The sequence below is a fragment of the Dreissena polymorpha genome, chromosome 4 (genome assembly GCF_020536995.1).
Source record: "Dreissena polymorpha isolate Duluth1 chromosome 4, UMN_Dpol_1.0, whole genome shotgun sequence".
NCBI lineage: Eukaryota > Metazoa > Mollusca > Bivalvia > Myida > Dreissenidae > Dreissena > Dreissena polymorpha.
The window spans coordinates 129,121,060-129,141,609 of record NC_068358.1 but is presented as its reverse complement, the minus strand read 5'-3'; the positions used below and the strand labels follow the sequence as shown (position 1 = coordinate 129,141,609).

Below are 20,550 nucleotides of genomic sequence, written 5' to 3'. Positions count from 1 at the left end.
CTTTCGATTCGCAGTACATTTTCGGATACTAGGATTTTACCGAATTTTTTTTAATTCGCCACTTTTAAAAAATTGGAGCCACTTTTAAAAATTTAGCGCCATTGGCACCAATGGCGATCGACAGCGAAACCAAAGCATTGACCCATAGTACTTTGATGATCTCTGTAAGCATTGACCCATACTACTTTGATGATCTCTAATAGCATTGACCCATACTACTTTGATGATCTCTGTAAGAATTGACCCATAGTACTTTGATGATCTCTGTCAGCATTGATCCATACTACTTGGATGATCTCTGTAAGCATTGACCCATACTACTTTGATGGTCTCTGTAAGCATTGACCCATACTACTTTGATGATCTCTGTAAGCATTGACCCATACTACTTTGATGATCTCTGTAAGCATTGACCCATACTACTTTGGTGATCTCTGTAAGCATTGACCCATACTTCTTTGATGATCTCTGTAAGCATAGACCCATACCACTTTGATGATCTCTGTAAGAATTGACCCATAGTACTTTGATGATCTTTGTAAGCATTGATCCATACTACTTTGATGATTTCTGTAAGAATTGACCCATACTACTTTGATGATCTCTGTAAGCATAGACCCATACTACTTTGATGATCTATGTAAGCATTGACCCATACTACTTTGATGATCTCTGTAAGTATTTACCCATACTACTTTGATGATCCCTGTAAGTATTGATCCGTACTACTTTGATGATCTCTGTAAGCATTGACCCATAGTACTTTGATGATCTCTGTAAGCATTGACCCATATTACTTTGATGATCTCTGTAAACATTGACCCATTCTACTTTGATGATCTCTGTAAGCATTGACCCATACTACTTTGATGATCTCTGTAAGAATTGACCCATAGTACTTGGATGATCTCTGTAAGCATTGATCCCTACTACTTGGTTGATTTCTATAAGCATTGACCCATACTACTTTGATGATCTCTGTAAGCATTGACCCATACCACTTTGATGATCTCTGTAAGAATTGACCCATAGTACTTTGATGATCTTTGTAAGCATTGATCCATACTACTTTGATGATTTCTGTAAGAATTGAAACATACTACTTTGATGATCTCTGTAAGCATAGACCCATACTACTTTGATGATCTCTGTAAGCATTGACCCATACTAATTTGATGATCTCTGTGAGTATTTACCCATACTACTTTGATGATCCCTGTAAGTATTGATCCATACTACTTTGATGATCTCTGTAAGCATGGACCCATACTACTTTGATGATCTCTGTAAGCATTGACCCATATTACTTTGATGCTCTCTGTAAACATTGACCCATACTACTTTGATGATCTCTGTAAGCATTGACCCATACTACTTTGATGATCTCTGTAAGCATTGACCCATAGTACTTTGATGATCTCTGTAAGCATTAATCCCTACTACTTGGTTGATTTCTATAAGCATTGACCCATACTACTTTGATGATCTCTGTAAGCATTGACCCATGCTACTTTGATGATATCTGTAAGCATTGACCCATACTTCTTTGATGATCTCTATGTGAATTGACCCATACTGCTTTGATGATTTCTGTAAGAATTGACCCATACTACTTTGATGATCTCTGTAAGAATTGATCCATACTACTTTGATGATTTCTGTAAGAATTGACCCATACTACTTTGATGATCTCTGTAAGAATTGACGCATAGTACTTTGATGGTCCCTGTAAGCATTGACCCATACTTCTTTGATGGTCTCTGTAAGAATTGATCTGTAAAGAATTGAATTTTACTACTTTGATGATTTCTGTAAGAATTTACCTGTAAAGAATTGAATTTTACTACTTTGATGATCTCTGTATGAATTTACCTGTAAAGAATTGACATGTACTACATTGATGGTCTCTGTAAGAATTGACCTGTTAAGAATGGAATTTTACTACTTTGATGATCTCTGTTGGAATTTACCTGTAAAGAAATGGCATGTTCTACTTTGATGGTCTCTGTAAGAATTGACCTGTAAAGAATGGAATTTTACTACTTTAGTGATCTCTGTAGGAATTTACCTGTAAAGAATTGAATTTTACTACTTTGATGATCTCTGTAAGAATTGACCAGTAAAGTATTGACCTTTACTACTTTGTTGGTCTCTGTAAGAATTTACCTACCTGTAAAGAATTGAATTTTATTACTTTGATGATCTCTGTAAGAATTTACCTGTACAGAATTGGCCTGTACTACTTTGATGGTCTCTGTAAGAATTGACCTGTAAAGAATTGAATTTAACTACTTTGATGATCTCTGTAAGAATTTACCTGTAGAATTGGCCTGTACTACTTTGATGGTCTCTGCAGTGCTCCAGCTAGGCCTAAATCAAAGGGCGCCGCGCCCTGCCCTCCCGAACCTCCGCCCTGCCCCCCCGAACCTCCGCCCTGCCCCCCCCCCTAAAAAAAAAAAAAAAAAAAAACATTTTTTTTTTTTTTTTTTTTTCATGTGATAATTCATAAATCTCCTATTACATTGTTATTAGTTTAATCCTCATTGTAGACATTATATTTGAATGGTTTAATAATAATGGGAATAATACAATTATTTATAACATATAAATTAACATGCAATAGGAAGCATTCCAGAAACATCCGCGCGCTCGAACGTGCCCTTTTTACAAAATACTGCGCGTCAAAAGTGCCCTTTTGACAAAATACTGCGCGTCGAGAGTGCCCTTTTGACAAAAAAGCCCCCCTGCCCTTTTCAAATCCTAGCTGGAGCACTGGTCTCTGTAAGAATTGACCTGTAAAGAATTGAATTTTACAACTTTAATGGTCTCTATAAAAATTGACCTGTAAAGAATTGGCCTTGACTACTTTGATGATCTCTTTAAGAATTTACTTTTAAGGAATTGGCCTGTACTACTGTTTCATACTACTTTGATGATCTCTGTTAGAATAAACATACCGTAATTACTCTATGTTTTCGGACACTCTAAGTTTTCGGACACCCCTTTTTTAGCAAAAATAAATATTTTTCGTGACTCTTAATTTTCAGACACACGAGTTTTCGTCCATAATTAATGTCTTTAAGTTTTCGGACAGTATATTTCACAGTGCTTTTTTACACAATTTCTATCCTGTTTTTGATATCTAATGACACTTCGATCATGGGGTTTTACAACCAGATTAACATCATAAAACATGGCAGGTGCATACCTGAGGGCAACGGACCTTTACATTTGCGTAATTGGGTTAATAACCTTGTAAACTGGTATTAAACAATGGTTTCGCCCGATAGCATAAGCGTTATGACAATTGCCAGGGGTAGCGCTAATTAACAGTTTAATTATCTACCGCAATGGTACTACCACTTCTCAGTAAAATAACTGTGACAAATACTAAACGCTTCAAAGTGTGATGCACCCTATTGCAAGTTTTACAAACAATGGAAGGTGTTAGACAACAACTGTCGGAATGGAACAAACGAAGAATTCATAGTTTGATTTTTTTTTGGCGTTAATTACAGGTTCATACTAGGGAGTATTGGTACATCACATGCTTATCTTTGAACTCATTGGTCAAAGTACAACCTTGTAGTAACTTTCTGTCAAATAAATTAAGCATTTAAAATTATTTAAAATGCAAAGCAAACATGTATAAATGTAATTTATACTTTACAGCATGGTATTTTACAAACGTGTGCTAGTACCGGTCGTCATTGATACAATTGAGGCTATTTTCGGACACTTCAATTTTCAACTCTAAGTTTTCGGACACCTGTATTTTGTGAATATTTTTCGTAGCTAAGTTTTCGGACACGAAAAAAATTAATTATTTGTAAGTGTCCAAAAACATAGAGTAATTACGGTATTATAAGATGATCTCTGCAAGAATATCTCAAGGCAATACAAAATTCATTAAGTAATCATGACTCAATTTAAAACACTAGTAAAACAAGAAGAAGCATATCTCTTACCATCAAATAATTGTGTTTTTTTTTTTGCAGATGATATCTACAAAAGTGGAGACCAGTACTTTGGGCTGTTTTTCAAGCATGGGTATGTACGACAGAGGACGTAAAATTACAACATATTTGTTCAACTTTGTACATGAAACGAACATTTAATGCTGACAAGAAACACTTTTTGACATCCTTAAAATCAGTTTTTGCTGTGTCATTTGTTGCTTTGGGGTTTACTTCTGTGGCAAAGGCTGCATTATGTGAGAACTGGCTGTGTTTTTAACCTCAGGTTCGTTAAAAAGTACTAAAAGGACATGTTCTTCATGAAGGCTGAAATGTGACACAAAAGTTACATCAATTACATAACACCAAGAACAATACAGTTTTCACCCCTCCTTAGCACAACTCATGGTGGGCTTTTGTGGTGATCTTTATTCTGTTGTTTGTCGTGCATTATCTGTTGTACGTTGTCAAGATTGACTTTGGTAACACTATAGAGTCCACATTTATTGCCCAAACTTCATAAAATTTGGTCAGAACATTTTGCCTTTGCTGCGTTTGAAACTGTGTCGTGTCGTCCGAGTTGAAAAACAATTCACAAGATCAAATTAGAAAAAAGCTTCTGAACACTCTAGAAGTCATATCTTTTGTCTAATCGTCATGAAACTGGCTCAGAACATTTGTTTAATGATAACTTGGCTGAATTTGAAAATAGCTTCAGACTGTTAATAACATGGCCACTAGGGCCTTATATTGCGGAATTGGATCCTTGTCTAAACACTAGAATTCAATTTTTTTGTCAAAACATCCTGATACTTGACCAGAACGTAAGCAAAAGTCCATTTCATCCAGGGCATTGAAAATTATGTTCTCAAGGGGGTGATACAGATTTTATTATTTGGCCATACCTTGTTAACACTCTAGAAGTCACATTTTTATGTCCCCCTTCGAAGAAGAGGGGGTATATTGTTTTGCACATGCCGGTCCGTCAGTCAGTCGGTCCGTCCACCAGATGGTTTCCGGATATTAATTCGAGAACGATTAGGCCTAGGATCATGAAACGTCATAGGTACATTGATCATGACTGGCAGATGACCCCTATTGATTTTCAGGTCACTAGGTCAAAGGTCAAGGTCACAGAGACTCGAAACAGTAAAATGGTTTCCGGATGATAACTCAAGAATGCTTACGCCTAGGATCATGAAACTTCATAGAAACATTGATCATGACTGGCAGATGACCCCTATTGATTTTCAGGTCACTAGGTCAAAGGTCAAGGTCACAGTGACTCGAAACAGTAAAATGGTTTCAGGATGATAACTCAAGAATGCTTACACCTAGGATCATGAAACTTCATAGGTACATTGATAATGACTGGCAGATGACCCCTATTGATTTTCCGGTCACTAGGTTAAAGGTCTAGGTCACAGTGACTCGAAATAGTTTAATGGTTTCCGGATCATAACTCAAGAATGCTTACGCCTAGGATCATGAAACTTCATAGGTACATTGATCATGACTGGCAGATGACCCCTATTAATTTTCAGTTCACTAGGTCAAAGGTCAAGGTCACAGTGACTCGAAAACAGTAAAATGGTTTCATGATAACTCAAGAATAATTAGGCCTAGGATCATGAAACTTCATAGGTACATTGATCATGACTCGCAGATGACCCCTATTGATTTTCAGGTCACTAGGTCAAAGGTCAAGGTCACAGTGACAAAAAACGTATTCAAACAATGGCTGCCACTACAACTGACGGCCCATATGGGGGGCATGCATGTTTTACAAACAGCCCTTGTAAATATAATGTTCATGAAACTTGCTTGAATCATTTGTTTTAATGATTTCTTGGCATATTTATTTAGGCATTAATATATCAATAGCCTTGGGCTTATACAGATTCCATTGAGCCCTTTTACTGGCATGAATCATTACTCAGTGTCTCTGTTAAGATCACAAGAACAGTCCCTGAGTGGAGATCGAATATGGTACCTCCCAGTCACAAGGGCACACCAGTGCACAGTATCATGTACATTTTTAATTTTTGGACTCATTTCAGAAGATAAGATTTGAGATTCCACTCTGATGCATATTGAGAACATCTGTCAGCACAATGACAATCTGAAATCTCAACAATAAATAAAGCTTATATTCCTCCTCAAACTCAGAGTTGAGTGAGACTGAAACCTAACAAAACCCTCCTGTTTATGCTAAATTGGACATGATGATTGAAATCATTTTTAAAATTTAAAAAACACTTGAAGTTGAGTCAGAACAGTGACTAAGTATGTTCATGATACTATTGATTCCCATAACCATGTAATCATTCGGACTGTTCGTCCCCCATTATTGCAGATATGACTTTTGTATGTTCACTTACAGGGCTGACCTCAACTCCTCAGCCGTCTGTGTGTTCAGCAAGGCACGGATAGAAGAGTCCTTTAATGGCAAGTTCAAGTACAAGGATGGTGATATGTGGAAGACAGTTCCTGACAACCTCAATCCTAACCCAAGACTTGATAATGTTAGTACTCATAATGTTCATAAATAAATATTTGTACCTTTGGATAAAGTTGATTTGTTTACAGTAAAATTTCCATTATCATTGCATCAAATTCCTATATTTCTCAGCCCTTGATGTATTTCAAGTTCACGTTATTAAGTTATTAAACTATATTAATAATGTAGGTTAAATTTTTTAGCGAGGCTGTTTTCGGAGAAAACCTGAGCTATTGTCATAGCCAGCTCGTCATCCGCCGTCCAACGTCCGCCCTAGGCGTTTTGCTAAAACCTTAACATTGGCCATAACTTTTTAAATATTGAAGATAGCACCTTGAAATTTTGCATGCATGTGTATCTCATGGAGCTGCACATTTTGAGTGGTAAAATTTCAAGGTGAGCATCATCCTTCAAGGTCAAGGGTCGAAAAAACAAAGTCAAGGGAAGTAATTAGCTTAAAATGGACATAGTTATCTGACCTGCCCACATATATATTTTTATGCCCCCGGTAGGGTGGCATATAGCAGTTGAACTGTCCGTCAGTCAGTTTGTCAGTGTGTCAGTATGTCTGTATGTGTGTATGTGAGTCTGTCCGTCCGTCCGAAAAAAAACTTTAACATTGGCCATAACTTTTTCACTATTGAAGATAGCAACTTGATATTTGGCATGCATGTGTATCTCATTGAGCTAAACATTTTGAGTGGTGAATGGTGAAGGTCAAGGTCATTCTTTAAGGTCAAATGTCAAATATATGGTGTCAGGCCGTCCGAAAACTTTAACATTGGCCATAACTTTTTTATGCCCCCAGAACATAGGTTCTGGGGGCATATTAAAATCGCACCGTCCGTCAGTCAGTCAGTTAGTCCGTCCGGATTAGTTTCCGCTCAATAAGTCGAGCAATTGTCATCCGATCTTCACAAAACTTCATGAAAATGTGTAAGGCAATAACATCTGGGTTAAGTTTGATAATCTGCCAAATTGACCCAGACACTCATTAGTTACGGCCCTTGAATCATCGTAAATTTGTTTTTTTTCTCGTTTCTGCTCAATAACTCGGGAAATTGTCATCAGATCTTCACCAAACTGCATGAAAATGTGTAAGGCAATAACATCTATGTCAAGTTCGATCATGAGCCAAATTGACCCAGACACGACTGAGTTACGGCCCTTGAATCATCGTAAATTTGTTTTTTTTTCTCATTTCCGCTCAATAACTCGAGCAAAGTTCATAGGATCTTCACCAAACTTCATGAAAATGTGTAAGGCAATAATATCTAGGCCAATTTCCATAATCGGCCAAATTGACCCAGACACTCTTGAGTTACGGCCCTTGAATCATCGTAAAATTGGGTTTTTTCTTGATTCCGCTCAATAACTCGAGCAATTTGTCATCAGATCTTCATCAAACTTCATGAAAATGTGTAAGGCAAAACGTCTAGGTCAAGTTTGATGATCAGCCAAATTGACCCAGACACTCTTCAGTTACGGCCCTTGAATCATCGTAAAATTGTTTTTTTTAGCTCACCTGATTGCTCAGGTGAGCTTTTGTGACCGGTCTTTGTCCGTCGTATGTCTGTCCGTCCGTCCGTAAACTTTTGCTCGTAAACACTCTAGAGGCCACATTTCTTGTCCCATCTTCATGAAACTTGGTCAGAAGCTTTGTCCCAATGAAATCTCGGCCAAGTTCGAAACTGGGTTCTGCCTGATCAAAAACTAGGTCACTTGGTCAAAAAAAAGAAAAACCTTGTAAACACTGTAGAAGTCACATTTCATGCCCAATCTTTATGTTACTTTGTCAAAATGTTTGTCTTAATGATATCTTGGTTGAGTTCAAAAGTGGTTCCGATCCGTTGAAAAACATGGCCGCCAGTGGGCGGGGCAGTTTTCCTTCTTTGGCTATAGAGAAACCTTGTAAACACTCTAGAAGTCACAATTTTTGCCCAATCATCATGAAAGTTGGTCAAAACATTGGTTCAATTGATGTCTCGGACGAGTTAAAAAATGGTCGAGATCGGTGAAAAAACATGGCCGCCAGTGGGCGTGGCATTTTTCTCTATATGTATATCGTGGCAGTTTTCCCTATTTGGCTATAGAGAAACCTTGTAAACACTCTAGAAGTCACAATTTTTGCCCAATCATCATGAAAGTTGGTCAAAACATTGGTTCAATTGATGTCTCGGACGAGTTCGAAAATGGTCGAGATCGGTGAAAAAACATGGCCGCCAGTGGGCGGGCATTTTTCTCTATATGTATATCGTGGCAGTTTTCCCTATTTGGCTATAGAGAAACCTTGTAAACACTCTAGAAGTCACAATTTTTGCCCAATCATCATGAAAGTTGGTCAAAACATTGCTTTTATTGATATCTCGGACGAGTTTGAAAATGGTCGGAATCGGTGAAAAAACATGGCGCAAGTGGGCGGGGCATTTTTCTCTATATATAGTGAAAACATGTGAACACTCTAGAAGTCACATTTTTGGCCCAATTTTCATGAAATTTGCTAAATCATTTGTTTCCTTGATACGAGAGTTGAGTTTAAAAATGGTTCCGGTCAGTTGAATTACATGGCTGCTGGGAGGGGGGCAGTTTTTTCATTATGCCCCCCCCCCCCTTTTGAAGAAGAGGGGGTATATTGTTTTGCTCATGTCGGTCCGTCTGTCCACCAGATGGTTTCCGGATGATTACTCAAGAGCGGTCATGCCAAGGATCATGAAACTTCATAGGTACATTGATCATGACTCGCAGATGACCCCTATTGATTTTCAGGTCACTAGGTCAAAGGTCAAGGTCACAGTGACCCAATGCAGTAAAATGGTTTCCGGATGATAACTCAAGAACGCTTATGCCTAGGATCATGAAACTTCATAGATACAGTGATCATGACTCGCAGATAACCCCTATTGATTTTCATGTCACTAGGTCAAAGGTCAAGGTCACAATGACCCGAAATAGTAAAATGGTTTCCGGATGATAACTCAAGAACGCTTAGGCCTAGGATCATGAAACTTCATAGGTACATTGATCATGACTCGCAGATGACCCCTATTGATTTTCAGGTCACTAGGTCAAAGGTCACGGTGACCCGAAATAGTTAAGTGGTTTCATGATAACTCAAGAATAATGAGGCCTAGGATCATGAAACTTCATAGGTACATTGATCATGACTCGCAGATGACCCCTATTGATTTTCAGGTCACTAGGTCAAAGGTCAAGGTCACGGTGACCTGAAATAGTAAAATGGTTTTAAGATGATAACTCAAGAACGCTTATGCCTAGGATCATGAAACTTCATAGGTACATTTATCATGACTCGCAGATGACCCCTATTGATTTTCAGGTCACTAGGTCAAAGGTCAAGGTCATGATGACCCGAAATAGTAAAATGGTTTCCAGATGATAACTCAAGAACGCTTATGCCGAGGATCATGAAACTTCATAGGTACATTGATCATGACTCGCAGATGACCCCTATTGATTTTCAGGTCACTAGGTCAAAGGTCACGGTGACCCGAAATAGTTAAGTGGTTTCATGATAACTCAAGAATAATTAGGCCTAGGATCATGAAACTTCATAGGTACATTGATCATGACTGGCAGATGACGCCTATTGATTTTTAGGTCACTAGGTTAATGGTCAAGGTCACATTGACCTGAAATAGTAAAATGGTTTCTTGATGATAACTCAAGAACCCTTATGCCTAGGATCATGAAACTTCATAGGTACAATGATCATGACTCGCAGATGACCCCTATTGATTTTCAGGTCACTATGTCAAAGGTCAAGGTCACGGTGACCTGAAATAGTAAAATGGTTTCTGGATGATAACTCAAGAACGCTTATGCCTAGGATCATGAAACTTCATAGGTACAATGATCATGACTCGCAGATGACCCCTATTGATTTTCAGGTCACTGGGTCAAAGGTCAAAGTCATGGTGACCCGAAATAGTAAAATTGTTTCTGGATGATAACTCAAGAACCCTTATGCCTAGGTTTATGAAACTTCATAGGTATATTGATCATGACTTGCAGATGACTTCTATTGATTATCAGGTCACTAGGTCAAAGGTCAAGGTCACAGTTTCAAAAAACGTATTCACACAATGGCTGTCAAGGTCACGGTGACTCAACTTAATAAAATGGTTTCCGGATGATAACTCAAGAATGCTTACGCCTAGGATCATGAAACTTCATAGGTACATTGATCATGACTCGCAGATGAAATAATGATGACACTTGACCAGGATGTTTGTCTGGACAATATCTAGGTCAAGTTTGACATTTGGTAAAGATTGAATGAACCGACTCCTCTCAGGTGAGCGAACAAGGCCCATCTTGGCCCTCTTGTCTCGTTTCCGCTGCATTACTCATGTAAATTTCATAGGATCTTCACCAAACTTCATGAAAATGTGTAAGGATATAATATCTAGGTCAAGTTCGATAATCAGCCAAATTGACCCACACAATTCTGAGTTATGGCTCATGAATCATCGAAAAATTGCGTTTTTTCTCGTTTCCGCTCAATAGCTCGAGCAAATGTCATAGGATCTTTGCCACACTTCATGAAAATGTGTAAGTTCGTGACATTTAGGTCAAGTTCGATAATCAGCCAAATTGACCAAGACACTCCTGAGTTACGGCCCTTGAATGATAGAAAAATTGAGGGTTTTTTTCTCGTTTCCGCTCGATAACTCAAGCAATTGTCATTGGATCTTCACCAAACTTCACAAAATGTGTAAGACAATAGAATCTAGGTTAAGTTTGATAATCAGCCAAATTTACCCAGGCACTTCTTAGTTACGGCCCTTGAATCATAAAAAAATTACATTTCCGCTCGAAAAATGCTCAAAACTTCTATGTTGCTTCAGATGTAACCTGCATAATTGGTATGCATGTGTATATGGACAAGGCTTTTCCATACGCACACATATTTTGACTCCTTTGACCTTGAACTTAGGGTCCGCGTTTAGGTTTCGAAATCTGCGTTTAGCTTTCGAACAAGCGTTTTTCAGGGGCATATGTCTTTCGATGGAGACAGCTCTTTTCAATATTGAAGATAGCAACTTGATATTTGGTATGCATGTGTATCTCATGAAGCTGCACATTTTGAGTGGTGGAAGGTCAAGGTCATCCTTCAAGGTCACAGGTCGAAAAAAAAATAAATCAAAGGGCGTTCTCATGAAGCTGCATATTTTGAGTGGTGGAAGTTCAAGGTCATCCTTCAAGGTCAAGGTCATCCTTCAAGGTCAAAGGTCAACAGAAAAAAAATCAAAGCGGCGTTCTCATGAAACTGCACATTTTGAGTGGTGGAAGGTCAAGATCATCCTTCAAGGTCAACGTCATCCTTCAAGGTTAAGGTCATCCTTCAAGGTCAAAGGTCAAAAAATAAAAATAAAGCGGATTTTTTTCATGAAGCTGCACATTTTGAATGGTGGAAGTTCAAGGTCAAGGTCATCCTTTAAGGTCAAGGTCATCCTTCAAGGTCAAAGGTAAAAAAATTAATTTAAAGTGGCGTTATCATGAAGCTGCACATTTTGAGTGGTGGAAGGTCAAGGTCATCCTTCAAGGTCAAAGGTCAAAAAGTTTTGAGTGGTGAATCTACATTCACGGTAGTGGCTTTTAATTATTTGCTACTAAAAATAGAGATTTGTTACAGACAATTATTTTCAGGGAAGTAATTTATATAATTATAAATCTCATATTATATATTTCCTTACCAAGAATTGAAGTTCTTTTTACAGTTACTGTACAGATTTCTTATTTTGATTATTTATAACCCAAATGATTGATTTGTCAAGGTTGTTTTTTTTTAATGATATAATTATAATTTCTTTGATATTCATTACATACCTATGGACTTATGTCCATAGATACATGATCAACTCTGGCTATGATCTCTTTTAAACCACAGGCCTTGGTTGTGAGTGATGTCTGACATGGTCATAATTGACTGTGAGACACTCCCCCCTTCCCCCCCCCCCCCCCCCCCCCCCCCCTGGTTGGATTGGACAAAATTAAAGGGAAGTAATAATCTTTAAAGGGAGATGATTTCTATACCTGCCAAATGATAAATAGAAATGTTATTTCAATGTGGCGCAGTAGGGGGCATTGTGTTTCTGACAAACACATCTCTTGTTGGGTCACTAGGTCAAAGGTCAAGGTCACTGTGACCTAAAAAAAAAAAATCTGACAAGCTTTCGCAGCCGAGCGTGGCACCCGTTATGCGATGCTCTCGTTTCATCATTTCTTCCTAAACTCTGTAAATCCTAAAATCCAATCTAATTCCACTTTCCACTTTCAGTTTACAGTGCATAACAGAAAGAAATACAGGCATATTTGAAAACTACCTTTTCGAACTTTCAATTAACAGAAATGTATATTCAATAACTGAGCGTTTTCCCACTTTCAGTGTACAGCGCACGACACTAATCCGGGCATATTTGAAAACCGTGTTTCGGAATATCAGCTAATGGACAAGAACGTAGATATGGAATACGAGGGACCAATATTCTATAAGCGTGGTGTACAGTTCATGAAGATCGTTGTCGGGCCAGAGTTCAATAAAAGTAGAAACATCTATTTGGCTTCAGGTAATAGAGCCACACAAGTTTTGAAAATGTTTAATGTATTTATATCCCCTAGCATACGGTGATTGGCCTGTAGGTTTATATGACTGGCTGTATGTCCATATGTCCATTTGCCCTTACATGGTTAACCAAAATATTGAATAACTTTTATTATGCTGCCTACAAAGCTTTTATACTTGACTGAATGTTGTCTTTGAACACTTTCAACACACCCACACCACCTGACATCATTTTGACCTACTTTTGTACTTAAACTTATTGAGAAGATCTAAAGTCTTGCTCTAACATCCATAATGCCTCCAACAAATCTTTGATACTTGCATGGATGATGTCTTTAATAATAATTCATAATTTTATAAATCATTTGTGCAACATCTTAGGGTATCATGATTGTGTTTTAATTGCAAGATCTAACAAACATAATTAAGTCATGCAATTAAGCCCTAATGATTAAAGATGATGGAGTTGTTTTTTTTTGTTAATATCTGAGATAGACCACACCCCCATTTTCTACACCTGTCACTTCATGTAATAATGTGATTGCTTTGTTAATCGGCCATGAACACTGTGAATTGTAATTTCCCTTGATTCATAACAGAAACATATCTTTTGTTATTTCCGTTGTGAAAGTCAATCAGCTGTAATCAGACTGTTTCCAAAGAAGGTATCATTAATCTTGCTTAAACTTAGAAAGTGGCATAACTGTTTAACCACAATTTACTGTCTCTGATATGATATATGTTTAATGGTTAAATTTACAGATAAGGGAAGTGTGCACGACATTTTTATGAAGACGTTTACCAGCGGCAAGCCAAAATGTACAGAAAATGCAGTGTACAGGCCTTTGAAGAAAGATGCTCCTATTTGGGACATGAAACTTGAGGTTTTCAAACTTGATCATGTTATTTATTAGCCTGGCTCTGGGAAAATGGGGCTTAATGAATGTGTGTAAAGTGTGGTCCCAGATTAGCCGGTGCATTTCACACAGTCTAATCAGGGATGACACTCTCTGCCTATACTGGACTTTTGCTAAAATGATCCTTCCTTTAAAGAAAAAGAATTAGAAATCGCATCTAGTTATTTATTAGATATAAACGTTTTACAAGTAATACGTGGATCATGAAAGTTTTTTATTTGCTGAACTTATCTTAATTTGTATATTGATCCAGTTTAGTAACTCTTAACCTTAACTTTTAACCAATATTTGTCAAATATAGCAGTAATTAAAAAAATTTGAATTAACTATATTATAATTTCAAAGATCACATTAAAAAAAATTACCCTAGTGTAAGAACTTTACAATAAGTATGGTACATGTATAAGATGAATTATCTGAATAAAGCCCATTATATAAGAATTCAGAAAGATTAGGGATGAAAATGAGCACAAACCTTTCAGGTCTTCATGAGTAAATGTTTCATCAGAGCTGTTTTAACCCTTTCCCACTTAGAATCAAAGTGAAACTGGCTATGTGCAAACAGCATAAAACCAGAACAGCCTTAGAGTTACTCCCAAGTCTGTTCAGGTTTTATGCTGTTTGCTGCTAATTAGTTTCCAATGTTTGGAGATGAAGCCTTATACACTTGAATCTAGTAACAAAAGGTTTTAAATAAAATATAACTATCTATGGGACTACACATGTGTGAAAATACATATCTAAGTGGTAAAGGGTTATAATAGCTAAAATCCAAATTTACCAAAAAGCGAAGGTTACAGTGATCTCTATCCTCTTTTTTTTCTTCTCTCAAGAGTTCAACCTTGTACCTGGGCACCGATCATGAAGTGGTGAAATTCGACTTGACAAAAACCTGCACAAAGATGGTTCATTGTGACGCCTGCGTCTATAACACACTGTGTGCATACTGCAACAATACTTGCGATGTCAGGTAGGGAGCTTCACATTTTACAGTATTCATTGTTTGAAATTGTAGGCAAAACTTAGTCATACTACCTCAAGGTTCAAGGTCATGCTTCAAGGTCAAATAGTGTGCCATTGACTGTCCGCCAGGCATCTCCTATACCTATTGAAGGATTTTCATGAATCTTGGTTCAAAAGATTTGGTCAATGAGATTCTGTGCAGAATGCATGAGCTCAATGTCAATGTCACAATATTACAGTTTTGAGTTTAAATGTAAATGATGTAATTGGGAATTGGTAAAGCAATGAAAAGCTTGTTTTGTGGCATGGTCAAATTTCTTGTGTTTTTTTCATGTGTTTTTTTATGACCCCACCCACAATAGTGGGGGACATATTGTTTTTGCCCTGTCTGGTGGTCTGTACCTTGGCCTGTTGGTCTGTTTGCTCCAACTTTAACATTTGCAATAACTTTTTCAATATTCAAGATAGCAACTTGATATTTGGCATGCATGTGTATCTCATGGAACTGCACATTTTAAGTGGTGAAAGGTCAAGGTCATCCTTCAAGGTCAGAGGTCAAATATATGTGGCCAAAATTGCTAATTTTATGAATACTTTTGCAATAGTGAAGATAGCAGCTTGATATTTGGCATGCATATGTATCTCATGGAGCCTCACATTTTGAGTGGTGAAAGGTGAAGGTTATCTTTCAAGGTCAGAGGTCAAGTATATGTGGCCAAAATCGCTCATTATCCCCACGTTTGTCAGAGAAAAAGTGGGGATATTGTATTGATGTGCGTCCGTCCTGGCCACCTGCTCCTCCTACACTATTAGCACTAGAACCTTGAAACTTACATACATGGTAGCTATGAGCAAATGTGCGACGTTGACAGTGACTGAACTTTGATCTGACCTCTGGGTCAAAAGTTATGGGGGTTGGGGCGGGGCCGGGTCAGAGATTTTCACTTATTTTTATGCCTCCCTGTATGGTGCATTGGCCATTACTTTTGCAATATTGATGATAGCAACTTGATATTTGGCATGCATGTGTATCTCATGGAGCTGCACATTTTGAGTGGTTAAGGTCAATGTCATCCTTCAAGGTCAAAGGTAAAAAAAAACAAATCCAAGGGAAGTAATAATCTTTAAAGGGAGGTAAGTAAATAACCTGCCAAATGATATATAAAAAAAATCAAAGTGGCGCATAGAGTTACACAGTAGTGGCGCAGAGATGTATTTAGTATTCAAATGTTTGTGTTAACTCATCTGTGAAACGGTTTAGCTCAATCTAATGTTTATACAAGGGATTATAAAATATTGGCGCAAAGGGACACCCGTATATGAGAGAAGAGATAGAATGCAGTCAAGCATAAAAAGCATGAGAAACTCATGGAATATAGCCTCAAGAATCTATAAAAGGGCTGAAACTTTCAATTTGTGCAATTACAATTTTAAACTCATTACTGAAAATCTGCCAAAGTGTGTGGGAAAATGTGAGAAACAATTTAAAGCAAGATGGACTTTGAACAGGCACATCAAAGACAGACATGAAATTCAACATATTCATTGTTGTGTACAAGATTGCGATAGAAAATTTCTGAGATGCTACTATTTAGTCAACCATTTAATCTCAAAACATAACTTTTCCAAAACAGAAGCAAGAAGATTGGCTATAAGAGAGCATGTTCAGTCATCTCAATAAGTCATTCCAATTATGATGACATGTACATAATTGACTACAGTGAAGTTGATTCATTATTAGATTTGTTAGGAGAGCAGGATGAGGAGGAGAAATTAGGGTATAGATTTTCACTCCTTTTTTAGGTAAGTATTTTACATTAACTTCTTCATTTGTTCATTGAATTACTTCAAATTTATACTGAACATCTCTTAGGACAATACGGTCAATCTCAACTATGCATGGCCCCATTACCAACCCTGGGGCGCCCCTGTGTCAAACATGTGGCGTGGGGATACGCGTCGACCTCTGCCACGCCATTTCTAGTTTTATGAATACTTTGGCAATATTACAGATACCAACTTGATATTTGGCATGCATGTGTAATTATAATTCAAAGCGACGCAGAAGGGGACATAGTGTTTCTGCCAGACACATTTTTCAATATTGAAGATAGCAACTTGATATTTGGCATGCATGTGTATCTCATGAAGCTGCAGATTTTGAGTGGTGGAAATTCAAGGTCAAGGTAAAAAAAAAATAAATATGTTTCAAAGCGGCGTTCTCATGAAGCTGCACATTTTTAGTGGTGCAAGGTCAAGGTCATCCTTCAAGGTCAAACGTCCACAAAAAAAATCTAAGCGGCCTCCTCATGAAGCTGCACATTTTAAGTGGTGGAAGTTCAAGTTCTAGGCCATCCTTTAAGGTCAAGGTCATCCTTCAAGGTCAAAGGTCCAAAAGAAAATAAAAAAATTTCAAAGCTGCGTTCTCATGAAGCTGCACATTTTGAGTGGTGGAAGTTCAAGGTCAAGGTCATCCTCAAGGTCAAGATCATCCTTCTAGGTCAAAGGTAAAAAAAATATATAATTCAAAGTGGCGTTCTCATGATGCTGCACATTTTGAGTGGTGGAAGTTCAAGGTCAAGGTCATCCTTCAAGGTCAAAGTTAAACTAACAACTTTTTTTCAAAGCGGTGTTCACATGAAGCCACACATTTTGAGTGGTGAAAGTTCAAGGTCAAGGTCATCCTTCAAGGTCAAAGGTCAAAAAATAATAATTTCAAAGCGGCGCAGAAAGGGATATAGTGTTTCCGACAAACACATTTCTTGTTTTCATGTTTAATTTTCATATAACTAATAATTACAGATATTCACCATCTAATTTGTCTCACAGTCAATATGTAGGTGACTGATAGAAAATGAACATTTATCAAAGCAGAAGAATATCTTTGTGCATTGTCTTAGGACCACCTTAGGTATCTATACCATCTAAAGTATTTTCATGAAACTGGACCCAAATGTTTTGTTCATTCTGACAATGGGTAGAAGACATAAGACAGTAACTTGAACTCCAAGTCAGGTAACTCTTCAAGGTTGAATGTTTTAGAATGTATTTCCCTGTCTATTCTTATCTCCTGTGCTCTTTAAAGGATTTGCCTGAAACCTGCATCAATAGTTATATACTAAGACAGTAAGGCAGTGAGCATAAGCCATGTGGCAGTCACCCCACTAAAAGGTCAGGGTCACATGTTTTAATGTTAAAAGGAATACTGAGGGGAAAAGCTGTTGATCAGACTGACTTGTAAACATGACTTCATTTTGAACTACATGTATTACAGATTATTTTATTGATTAATTTCTGTATGTGTTTGCTGTTTCAGTTCATGTACAGGCACTGGTAACCCTAGAGCAGACCACAATGATGTGCATCAAACTGAAAGCTTAGTGGGAGTTCTTATAAAGAAAGCAATTATTAAAGGTAAATTATTTTTTGCAAAAGTTATGTGATGGAATAAGGTATTAAAATTACATAATTTCAGGAGTGATCTGAAAAATAACAACAGGTTGTGGTCAAATCTTTAATCCACTCTTTTACAATTCCTTTTCTTATTTGCTACATACTTAATCGTGTTACTTAAACTTTTTCATAACAGTTTTGTTTTTAAACTAGTTGTACTATCACTCTAATTCCATGCAATTGTTTACCAGTAGCTCCGATTTAAGCAATCAATAAAATGTGTTACAAACACTGTCATTTAAAATATAACACCTGTAAGAACTGAACAGTAAAAGAACAACGTCATTAATTAATCTCCTAGAATTGATAATTGTTAATTACCCATAACAACCATCTTGATGAAACAAACAAGATTTTGTGAGGCTTAATGGGGGCCAATTTCCAGAGCTTTTGTGTCCTTGAAAAGATGCCTCTGTTAATAATACTAACCTGTGTAATGCAAGAACTGTCAATAAAGCAATAATTGATTTCTCAGAGTAATCATTAAAGAATGTGATAAAATAAGAAGTTTCATTGGATTTGGAATTAAAAGATTGTGTTGAGAAATGTAGGATGTTCACTACCTAAAATGGAGATTGTGTTACAGCATGTAACAATTAACAATATTAACATATTTCATTCAATTTGGATTACAAACATTTTGTATATCACACAAAAGATTGTTGTTTGTGCTAATCAGAAATTAACATGAATATGTTTTCCCCCATCAATTATAATTTCGGCATCATAGTTATGCCCAATTTAAACATATTTATGTGAGCTTCAAGCGTCACAAGCCTTAGGCTTATTGAACATTTCTTTAGTCTGCTTCCTTGGAAAAACCAGTACTTTGTGTCTAAAGAAAATCTTGAGAACGCTGCCAGAATATGGATAAACCAGGGACCTCCTAATTTTTTGGCAGACGCCATATCCACTACTTTATTGCCACCTTAATAATTATGCTTGTACATGTCCCAGAAAATAGAAAAATCAAACCTCAATAAAAAATTTCTAGATCAAAAAACGATGCAAAAATATATTATGTGGGTAAGTATAATTTAACATACCATTTACATTTGTGTATGTAACTGAACTAACCACCAGTTAATTTACTGCATTGTAGATATTAATAACAGTACAGTTCCCATTACTCAGCCAGCTTTCGAGGGAGCCTACAGCACACTTCAGATCAAGTCACAAAATGTCCGCTTCACAGGTGTCACTTGGTTTAAAGAAGCAAGCACAACGAATGGAAGGAAAAAGAGAAGCCAGGCAGATGCGGACACTGTTGTTGAAGACCCAACTAGAACTGCTACATCTGAATCTGGCGATTTAATTATTCGCAATTTGACAATAAAAGATAGTGGTATATATATTGCAAAGAGCGCAGATGATGGGCGAATACTAGAAAAGATACGATTGAACGTTCAAACTTCAACAGGTAAGTAATCTTGATGTGTGTGTGAGTTTTTTAATAGAAAATTTTGTTGATGTAAAACTGTACACATGAGTGATTGTATATAAGTGAAAGCAAACCAGGGAAAAACCATTTAAATGAATCTGTTAATTCCAATTTATAATTTTCAATTTAAGTTGTAGATTTATTTGATTTCCATGACTTATCAGATAGAACTTGTTATTCATCATACCCTATCTGACATAAAATACATTTCTATCTTCAGATAAAGAAGACATGGTAGAAGTTTGGAAACAGGCCTTCAATGATTGGTCATCATCCTTCAGAAAGTGGCAGGACTGTTCTTCAAATTATTTGGTAAGCTGAACATGTAGAATTCATATAAGCCTCGAATCTAGGAAAACTTGGGATGCATGTGCTTTTAAGAGTCTTCCCAGATTAGCCTGTGCATGTGCACAGGCTAATCTGGGACAACACTTTACACACATTCAAGTTTTCCCAGAGCCTTGCTCATATTTTAAAGTGACAGTTCGCGGCCCGGTCATAGCTATATATATGGGAAGAATCATAAGAAAACGTGTTTTTATTGAGGATATCACTGAAAATCCGGATGAAATTGGTTGAAAACAAATAATATAGTGATTTTTATTTTGGTGTCAAGTACGGTAAAGTATGAAAACAACCTAATTAATATTCATAATTTGACACGTTAATTCAAACCTTAATAAACAAAATTGAGGATACGGGCGAATTTAGTGGAGAGAAGGTAAGAACAAATG

General features: G+C 37.0%; 1 protein-coding gene across 1 annotated transcript in view; it reads left to right on the top strand.

Annotated features, from left to right (window-relative positions):
• The window catches only part of LOC127876449 (semaphorin-2A-like), a 148,679-nt gene that overhangs the window by 123,065 nt on the left and 5,064 nt on the right, over nt 1-20,550 (top strand). Inside the window, exons 15-22 of the mRNA XM_052421745.1 lie at nt 3,999-4,050; nt 6,340-6,481; nt 12,866-13,046; nt 13,805-13,926; nt 14,793-14,929; nt 18,239-18,336; nt 19,478-19,795; nt 20,037-20,128. Coding sequence (XP_052277705.1) covers nt 3,999-4,050; nt 6,340-6,481; nt 12,866-13,046; nt 13,805-13,926; nt 14,793-14,929; nt 18,239-18,336; nt 19,478-19,795; nt 20,037-20,128 — 1,142 coding nt within the window. The remainder of the gene's footprint in view (nt 1-3,998; nt 4,051-6,339; nt 6,482-12,865; nt 13,047-13,804; nt 13,927-14,792; nt 14,930-18,238; nt 18,337-19,477; nt 19,796-20,036; nt 20,129-20,550) is intronic.